Source organism: Euleptes europaea, chromosome 17, assembly GCF_029931775.1.
Source record: "Euleptes europaea isolate rEulEur1 chromosome 17, rEulEur1.hap1, whole genome shotgun sequence".
NCBI classification, from domain to species: Eukaryota; Metazoa; Chordata; class Lepidosauria; order Squamata; family Sphaerodactylidae; genus Euleptes; species Euleptes europaea.
In genome coordinates, this window is record NC_079328.1 from 18,010,163 (window position 1) to 18,020,255 (window position 10,093).

Consider the following 10,093-nt stretch of genomic DNA (forward strand, 5'->3'; position numbering starts at 1 on the left):
TTACTTATGTGTCCGCTTCATACAGTTATCTCTGTGCTGAGTACCTGGAGGTTGGCAACCCTAGCCTTAACACTTGGCAGGCCACAAAAATGTTCATTACAGTGGCACAAGTTTAAAAATCTCAAAAAGAATCCGGAGTCATACGGTTATCAGAAGTGGAAATAGTTGTGAAGTAGAACAGATAGTCAACTGAACACAATAGCATATTCAGAAAAATTCCAGGGACATCAGTTCAGGAAAGACATATGGAATTTATTCAGTCATTTAGCAACAGCTTTCTTATGTGGGCTGATCCTATTTGCACCATTTTCTTGCCTTTCACTTCTTTGCTCTTGAGCCCAACACGCCGAGCTTTCCCTCTCGCAGGTTTTCCAAATATTATACGATCCACGAGGTCACTGTCGCTTTTGGGTGGGATCTGACAGGTGATGAAAAACCACAGACTTTGGATTTTACCAACCACAAAGTTTACTGCTTCTGCTTCGTCGGAGTGCTGTTCATAGGTAGGTTGTTTCATTGATCCATCGGTAAAGATAATTACAGCACGCCATAAATTAATGAGAACGCAGAGAATTGTAATCATAAATAAAAATCGGAACAAGATCCCCATCCATGTATTGGATGCAAACTGAATGCTCTTAAGCGTCACCATGTGAGCACAATATGAAACAATAGTCTGGGCAGAATGACCCACAGTATTATAATTCCATTCATGTTCAACAAATAAAAGGTATCCAAATGACACGTGTGCAAAAAGGATCAAACCAGTAAGTATAGACAAGGAAACAAACACTGGAAAAGCAGCTGCTATGGAGTTTTCTGCTAGACGGACATTATACATGAATCTAAAATAGCGATAAGGCTTTAAAAGCAGAAGAAAGGTTAAAAGCCCTGCAACCATCCTATAGACTTGATCAATTTGAGAAACCACGTGAAAAGGAACAAATTTTTCTGGATTAAGGAGATAAAATTCTATAAAGGTAGAAGCCATTTTGAATTTGAGTGCAATTAAGAATATAAAAAATATACAGCTGGTCTTTATTGCCAAATTTATTAAGTTAGTTGTTTTTAGGTAACCTATCCTTTCCTGGCGTAACGTATTACATGCATTAGCAATGTAAAAGATCAGAATGTATGTCATAACTCCAAATGCCACCATCTGGGAATTAGTTTGAAGACGGAAACGAGGCAGTTTGTAAGAATGAACTGACAAGCTGGCATTAACAACTCCTATATCAGAAGTCTCAAACATGACTGTGATGCTGCAGAATTGATCTATGTCTGGGTTGAAAGCGGTTAGCTCAAAAATCACTACCCAGGTCCTCTCATCAAGCCAGCCATTTCTTTGAAGTACATCCAGCCTCATTGTAGTATTGGGTCGCTGTTCTCCAGGAAAAAAATAAAAGCTGTACCCCTCAGGCCCATATGTGTTTAAAATACCATAAGATTTATAGTCCCACTGATCAATGTCTGGCTCATATGTAAACCCTTGAAAACTTCTGGGGTGTTTGAAAGTGGGTTTATTCACGGGGACTGTCCACGATCCAACATAATCAGCTTCATCTTCTGGATCAATGCCATATTTATAGCGGCAATGGCTTTCATTTGCCAGAAAACTATTTACAAAGCTGTGTGAGTGGAAACATGTTTTTCCAGTATTTGTGGCTCTTATTTGCCTCATTCTGGGCAAACCAAGAATTTTAGACCAAGTGTCTGAAAGATAGGTTGGTTGATAATCATTGTGTATCAGTGGCACAAAGACACTGCTTGTCCATGTATACACATCCTCCAGCTTATTTACTTGGGACAGATTGAGAGAGAATTTATTATAAATAGCTTGGTTGTAATAAAAGCTAGCCGTGGTTTCTGTTGAGTAAGCAATGATTAAAACACAGGATGTAAAAATTATGTGAACAATAATATCCTTTATAAAAACGGACGCTAGGTGTTGAGCCCGTGTTTTCTTCCCCAAAATGATGATTTCATCCTCTTCTAAGGGCTGGTATTCCCGGGAAGCTCTAAGTTGTACAAGTTCATCATGCAGCCTTCTCATGTCATTATCATCTACAATTGGTTTCTCCAGCTTCATACGCTCATATTTTTCTGTTCTTATCCAGGGGATATGTTTCAAGTATTTGTGAACGACAGTGGTCATTGCTGTGTAAAGAGCCAGCTTCAATGTCTGAAGCAAAAACACACTCTCAAACAACGATGTCATGGATGCGATAAACCATTCCAGTGATGTTGTGTAACCATAGGTCAAACCATATAAGATGATGAAAGAAGATGCAGTTGTAGATATTGAAAAGACCAGTGTCCAAGAGACATATCTGCACCACCATGCAAATCTTGGTCTTTTAGCAATGAAGTGCAATACTTGGTGTATTAACCTTCTTGTCCTACTTTCTGTGACCTTCTCCGCTGAATAATTTCTACGATAGGCGTTTGTTGGTGATGGACTTTGGGCATTCATGTTCAAATTGCGATTTTCCTCGGAGCTTTCAGACACTAAGAGGAATAATCTCTGTGGCTCACCTGTCTCATGTGGCAAAGGCTTTTCTTGTGAATATCTAAATAAAGTTATCATTGTCAAATGCACCGGGATAGAAAACAAAGCGCTCACACATCCAATATAGATGGATTTCAGATAACGTAGCTGTATTGAAATGACCTGCTTTTCCTCTTCACCGCTGAAGAACATGATGTTAAATAATAGGTTGGAGAGCATGATTACCAAGCAACAAGATATCCTCTGGACTCTGGTGAAAGGACCGGTGACAACCTGAGAGAAGACCGAGAACCATACATGACTGTCTTCCATGTCTTTGGCAAGTTTTATCAAGAAGTAATCCTTTTTTTTTAAAGGTATGGCTGGGTTACTAACGAGAAATGACCTTTCTATTTTGCCATCTGCCTTTCCAAGACCAAACCAGTTTCTACATAAGAAAAGCCAGTACTCTTTAGTTTTTACATTGTGTACTTTGACTCGGCTTAAGTACCAGTTAGGGGAAGAACCACAATTATTGTGCCAGACATGAACGGAAAAAATATCTCCTAAGTCTTCCTTGGTGGTTAGGAGAAATGTGTTAACAGCTGCACGAAAGAGGATTGGCAAAGTTGGGTGTTCTAAGCGATGTACATCACTGACAGCATTTTGGCCTATCAGCTCAATGAAGACATCTGCTGTGGTTCCTGATCCGAGCCGACTTCCTGTGTATACAGTGACCAGGTAGCAAAATCTCTGAAAAGGGTCATTATCTGGCAAAACAAGGATTTTGTCTTTTCTTCTTGCGTCGATTTTATCTCTGATTGTTGCCCAGATAATCAGAAAGATGTAGATTGCAAAAATGAAAAACACGGTAAATAATGTCACTGGATTTGTGTCAAATTCTGCTAAAAGGACCTTATTTATATCCAAAGGATTGGGATAGATCTGAAACGCACCAGCAACAAATCTGATACTAGATGCAGAAGTCCCTATTGACCTGGGGCTTTTTGTTCTTATGGTACTATCTTTTAATTTGCAGATGCAATGTATCTTGGACTGGCTGGTCTGAGACCCAAGACCGCACGTTCCTTCTTTCCACTTGTTCTGAACTCCGTCTAAGTCTAGACACTCTGCTGTAAAAACAGCAATGCGAACGATCTTTGTGGTTTGACCTCTCACAATGGGATGAGACTGTAAAACAACTGAGATGTTCCATTTGTCTGCTGTGCTGCCTTCCACTGAAGGCCAAAGCAACGATTGAGGAAGACAAAGGACATAAGGAGTCTTAACTGCACAGTCACTGATATTAGAGTATTTTCCATTTAGTACTGGAGGTTTGTCAAAGTAAGCAATATAAGAAATTAATGGAGGGTGGCTGACATCGAGCCCAAGGTAGAAAGACACATTGAAAGTAACTGTTAGGTTACTCACAATCTGGATAAATATGTCTTTGGAGATTCTGTTGACTTCAAAACTAAAGCCACCTGTTGTCTTGCGGTGTTTTTTATCCGGCCCTACTGTTAGACCAAAGGTGTAAGAATCCTTGTTTTTTATGTCCATTGTCACTTCCACAACCTCAGGTGTGATCTCTATGATGTCACCATTTTCTTTAGTTGTGGTCATTTTGAACCCAGTCACTATTGTGTGACTAGCTGCTGTATCCACCAGCCAAGGGAAGGGATTCTCAGAAAATTCATACAAAACAGTGGAAACCACAGCATCTGCTGATAAGTCAGTGTAATTTTCCTTCTTCAGTTTGGGATAGAAGCAGTTCTTACAGTTTCTCTCTCTAAAAGTTTCAGAAACATCCTGCTTCTCATCTTTCCATAGATGAATGGCCCAGTCTTTAGCTTCTAGATTAGTTTCATACTCGCCAGGAACTTTGTCCTGTAATAATAAGTTTGCTAGTATCTCTGTCACAGCAATGGTTTCCTTAACAGAATTTACATTGACATGCCTACCGTTCAGTAGAGCAGCTGTTAACACATTTGACAGCCCCTTAAATATATCATGGACAAGAATTTCAGTTTCCTTAGAATCCGGGTCACTGGCTTTGTGCCATTGTAGAGTTTCGCTGGCTTCTTTAAATTTTCTGACTGCAAGAAGCTGGGATTTCCCATTTAATTCTGTGACTTCCTGCGTTATTTGACAGATACTCATGATCACTTGCCTTATTACCTCAACCTCAGTCATAGGAATCTCTGAGAACACATTAAGAAGAGCTTCCCGCAAATTAATTTTAGAGCCATGAATGGCTGGTGATGTCCTAATATTGTTTAATACTGAGGCCGCCATATACACATAATAACCTATATTAAGGTAATCTTTTGTTTCAAAGAAAATTGCCACGAGGGCACTTGGTCCGCTGATTAAATTGTGTAGTTCACTGAGAACATGATCAGTTGGCTTATTTTTTCTTGGATTGTGCACCGTTGCTTGTAAAATTTCTTGAGAAAATGCTCCAAGGGCATCATACACTTGAACACATACTATCAAGGAATAATTTTTAGATGGTACACCAAGGGGAAGAAAAGATGGAAGAATTTTATGTTGGTTACCTACATATACTATCGTTCCATATGAACTATTCTCTGGAAAAGACATTTTACTTGTCTTCATTTCATCAGAATGGGCTATGATTTTATATGTAAGTGGTTCATTTTCATCTTCCCATCCGCTACATTGGACAACAAATTTTGTAAGGAACGCTGTGCCTACCCTTGGATAAATAGTACATTTTCCATTCCGTGGTGGAGTATTAATAGAAAATGAATACTTATACGTGGCTTCTTGTTTTCCTTGTGTGCTTGTTGTGAGGCTAAGAGTATAAGATTTGTATGGCATAGTGTTGAATGCCAATGGATTGATGCTGAGGTAGGGATTTGACCTTCCGGTTGAAGTTTTGGCATCCCAATCAAAAACTATTTCATTGGAGCTTGATGAAAGAAGAGACCAGTGGTAGACGGCTGGACTAGCTTCACAGTTTAAACATTTCCCATATACAATTAGTCTTTTAGCTGGTATAATGTTTCTTCTACAGTTTCGAATACAGGTGAAATTCAACACAGGAAGAGAACCAGGCAGTACCTGAACTGTTTGATAAGCATCTGCAGTTCTTCTACCTTTGGTAATTCTCAGAACAAAATAATACGTATTATTTGGTAGAAGTGTTTCTTGTTGCAGTATTTGAACTGGTTCCTGGGAATCTGTCCATTTCAAAGACTCTAGATCTGGACAGCATTTTCCATCTGTACTCAGCTTCAGCTTTAAAAAGTCAGATTTTCGTTTGGAGCACAGCCAGTTAAATAAGAGTCCTTCGTGGGGGTTGGCTGAATCAGGATCAAAGGAAGCAGATGCATCCAAAGTCCACGGATCAGAAACACCTACTGTCCTGAAAGAGCCTCCAGCTATGACTGCCACCAAATCACTTTCTACAATATGTATGATAACTGAATCGGACTCGCTGATGGTTACGCTATAAGCTGGTAGATATACTCTCATGGTCATTCTAAGACGATACAAGGAAGGCTTTAAGAGTTTTCCAGGGATACGAAATGTGACTCCAACTGATCTTATCCTGCTAGTTGCTCCTGATGGGTCTGTACTATGAACACTGGAGATTTCCCAGATTATCTCTCTATGTAAATGTGTCCTACACAGCGCCCTTGCAGTTGCTTGCAAGGTAATTTCTGACTGTCTTTTATACCTTATGAATGGGTTAGAAGGGTCAGGTTTCTGGATTTCAGCAGTCAATTCCTGGCAGAAACTCTTTTGACAAGGCACTGTTGGCTTTAAGACCTTTGATGCACGAGCGTTGACTGTAGTTTTTAAAACCGCTCGAGCCAGTCCAGTTCTTCTGCAATCCACTTCTGCTACAAAACCTGTGTAAAGTGCAGTTCTGAAAGGTAAAAGAGAGTGGGGGAGAAAACGGGCGGCATCTCTGACGTGATCCTTGTAAGAATAAGTATTGTTCCAAAGAAGATGGTCATCCTTTGAATCAAAAAGTTGTACGTTGAAAGACCACTCACACTGCAGTAGAGGATGCTGTACAGGGACAAACCACACAATATAGACCAGATTTTTATCAAGTGAATGATCACTGAAAACATGAACTTCTATACCTTCTTCTCCCAGAGACCTGAATAGAGGCCCCCTCCGGTTTAAATACATGTGCATGCTGAACCGATACCATCGCAGCTGGACAAATTCAAGGATGATCAGGTAAGAGAAGCTCTCCTGTTGGTAAAAGATATAGTGGGAGCTGGAGTTCCCACCAATGGCATTGACAGCACTGCCTTCTTGGGTGGAATAGAAGAGTCCCTTTTTATGGCTAAAAATGTAAGTGCCGGTCCTTATCTTCCGTGGGTTGAGGGTAAGATGAATTGGAGTTGTACTGCTAGCTGCGAAAACCAGAGTGTCACCTGAAAAATTGAGTGTGCCTCTCGGTTCTCCAGATATCCTTTTGTTGGTATGGAAGTAGACGCTGGATACTACTTTCTCCCTGGAATGCTGTGGTTTGGGTGCAGCACAGAAATTACTTTGCAGAGCAAATGGATTGTAATTGTAAGAGCGAGACCAGTCCCCCTGACCCTGCTCATCCACCAACACAAAAGCTGTTTTTCTGGCGCTGAGAGGTTGGAGGGTCCAGGAAAGGTTGAGGGTTTTATAGGGGAAGCTCAACAGTGTAGAAGATGCAGAAAAGACATGAAGTAGGGCAGGCTGCACATACAAGTCCAGGCTACGGCTCAGCTGAGGCCCATTCTCAATGCGGAGTGTCACAGTGTAGAATCCACGCACAGGGTACCTCACAGTCATATGGTAGCTATAATATGATTCACACACTGGGCGCAATTCTGCATGGGGGTAAACAGTGGATGCAGTTGGACTGCTGTGCTGGTTGCTGGCAATGTGCTGCTCTGCGGGACTTCCCCCTTGACTCCTGACATGATAGATCCAGGTAGATCTCTTCAGGCGTGCACACCAACCCAACTGCACTGGCTGCCATTCACGGACGGGCAGCTCGCGTGGCCACAGCAGGAAAAGACGGACATCCTGCCCGGTCATTTCAATGCTCAGGTTGCGGTGAAGACATGTGGGCCCATAGCACCAGGATGATACACACTGCACGGTGATATGTGTGAAGACCCAAGGAGGATGGGGACGTCTGCCGACTGAGCCTGGGCCCAACACCAGCTGACCTGACCAGTTATTTGTATTGTTTACCAAGATGGAGTCTCTGTACCAGAGGCAATGAGGAGGGGGCCGCTGATTGTTCTCTTCCCTCTTGATATCTGGAACCAATCTGGGAACTTTTGAATACTTCAGCCGGACGTCCCCGTCCCACAAGCATGAGACACAGCTTTCGTTGTCCTGCCGCTGATAGACTTGGTGTCGAGGGTCTGAACAGGTGACTGACACTGGGGGTGGCAGGAAAGAAAGGGGTACAACCGCTGGGTACTGAGAGCAATGCCACAAGAGGAGGAGAAGAGGCGCGGGCCAACACATCTCCGGTGTGAGGAAGAATCTTAGTTGAAGAGCAGCTGCCCACCTTGTCCTAGACTCAGTAACAGTGTTAATTCTAGAACCTTTCAGCTGTCGTCCCAAGCAACAAGAAGCTAAATTGATTATAGCGCCAACATTGGTTTCCCGCCCCGTCCCTAATATTGAAGGGTCCCTGACCCAACCATTGTCAGTGGAAAAGCACACTGCCCATGTATATGTAAAACCATTATACTGTGGGTGCTGTGCAAAAAAAAATTAAGTCATTTATGAACTGATGGTTAGTAACTCCTGAATTTTGGGAAGTCACCTGAGGGCCGATTTACATGTCCCTTGCGTGTCTGCTGCGATCTTGTGCTCTGGGAGCTGTTTTTGGAATTTCATTCCCAGATGCACATAGGCCAGTTTGGATTGGGCCCACAGTGCATACAGAGAGGGGGACTAAGCCCCAGGGAACTGCTATTTGCTCTATTGGGGAAACGTACATGTAATGATGAGTAAATTTCCTTGGTGAGGCCTTCGAACCATTTCAGGTCACAGAAAATTGTTTTTTTTTTGGGGGGGGGACTGATGCTCTCCCTCCCTACATACCACAGTTCCAGTCCAAATCAGGCCCACGTGCCCTTGGGAACTGAGAACCAAACACAAGACTCACAGAACACATCGGACTGTGAAAACCCACCATGGACACAGGCAGGAGGGTTTTGCAACCTGAGATGATCAAGATTTAACTTAAGTAGTGTTTCCGTGGACCACATGCCTTCTCACATTCATTCACGGTTGCCTTTAAAGTAGGGTTGCCAACCTCCAGGTGGCACCTGGAAATCTCCCGCTATTACAATTGAGCTCCAGATTACCAAGATCACTTCCCCGGAGAAAATGTCCTCTTTGGAAAGTGGACTTTACGGCATTATACCTCACTGAAGTCCCTCCCCTCCGCAAACCCAACCCTCTCAAGGCTCCACCCCCTCCTAGACAAAATCTCTCAACATGTATTGAAGATCTTCAGTTACAATGTGCAAACTTACACCATGCAACCTATAAACCTACTATATGCATAAGAAAGCCGACTCTTAGGACAACACAAAACAAAAGAAGTAAGACCATACAGATCCTCTGTTTCAATAAACTTGAGCAACTAGCATTTTAATTCACAGTGGGTAGCCGTGTTAGTCTGTCTGCAGTAGTAGAAAAGGGCAAGAGTCCAGTAGCACCTTAAAGACTAACAAAAATATTTTCTGGTAGGGTATGAGCTTTCGTGAGCCACAGCTCACTTCTTCAGAAGTAGGGTATCAGCTTTCGTGAGCCACAGCTCACTTCTTCAGAAGAAGTAGGGTAGGGTATGAGCTTTCATGAGCCACAGCACACTTCTTCAGAAGAAGTAGGGTAGGGTATGAGCTTTCGTGAGCCACAGCTCACTTCTTCAGAAGTAGGGTATGAGCTTTCGTGAGCCACAGCTCACTTCTTCAGAAGAAGTAGGGTAGGGTATGAGCTTTCGTGAGCCACAGCTCACTTCTTCAGAAGTAGGGTAGGGTATGAGCTTTCGTGAGCCACAGCTCACTTCTTCAGAAGAAGTAGGGTAGGGTATGAGCTTTCGTGAGCCACAGCTCACTTCTTCAGAAGAAGTAGGGTATGAGCTTTCATGAGCCACAGCTCACTTCCTCAGAAGTAGGGTATGAGCTTTCGTGAGCCACAGCTCACTTCTTCAGAAGAAGTAGGGTAGGGTATGAGCTTTCGTGAGCCACAGCTCACTTCTTCAGAAGAAGTAGGGTAGGGTATGAGCTTTCGTGAGCCACAGCTCACTTCTTCAGAAGTAGGGTAGGGTATGAGCTTTCGTGAGCCACAGCTCACTTCTTCAGAAGAAGTAGGGTAGGGTATGAGCTTTCGTGAGCTACAGCTCACTTCTTCAGAAGAAGTGAGCTGTGGCTCACGAAAGCTCATACCCTACCAGAAAATATTTTTGTTAGTCTTTAAGGTGCTACTGGACTCTTGCCCTTTTCTACTACTGGAAATGACAGTCAAGCTAGGAAAAGTTGAGGGCAGCAGGAAAAGAGGAAGACCCAACAAGAGATGGACTGGCTCAATAAAGGAAGCCTTCAGTTTGCA

The 10,093-nt window shown here is 42.7% G+C and overlaps 1 protein-coding gene across 1 annotated transcript; it reads right to left on the reverse strand.

The window, feature by feature from the left end:
• Positions 1-256: 256 nt before the first annotated feature.
• Positions 257-7,993, reverse strand: LOC130488668 (polycystin family receptor for egg jelly-like). The gene is made up of 2 exons (XM_056862308.1): positions 6,195-7,993; positions 257-5,996 (listed from the first exon to the last, which is right to left on the reverse strand). The coding sequence occupies exons 1-2, from the start codon at positions 7,991-7,993 to the stop codon at positions 257-259; spliced, it is 7,539 nt and encodes a 2,512-aa protein (XP_056718286.1).
• Positions 7,994-10,093: the final 2,100 nt, after the last annotated feature.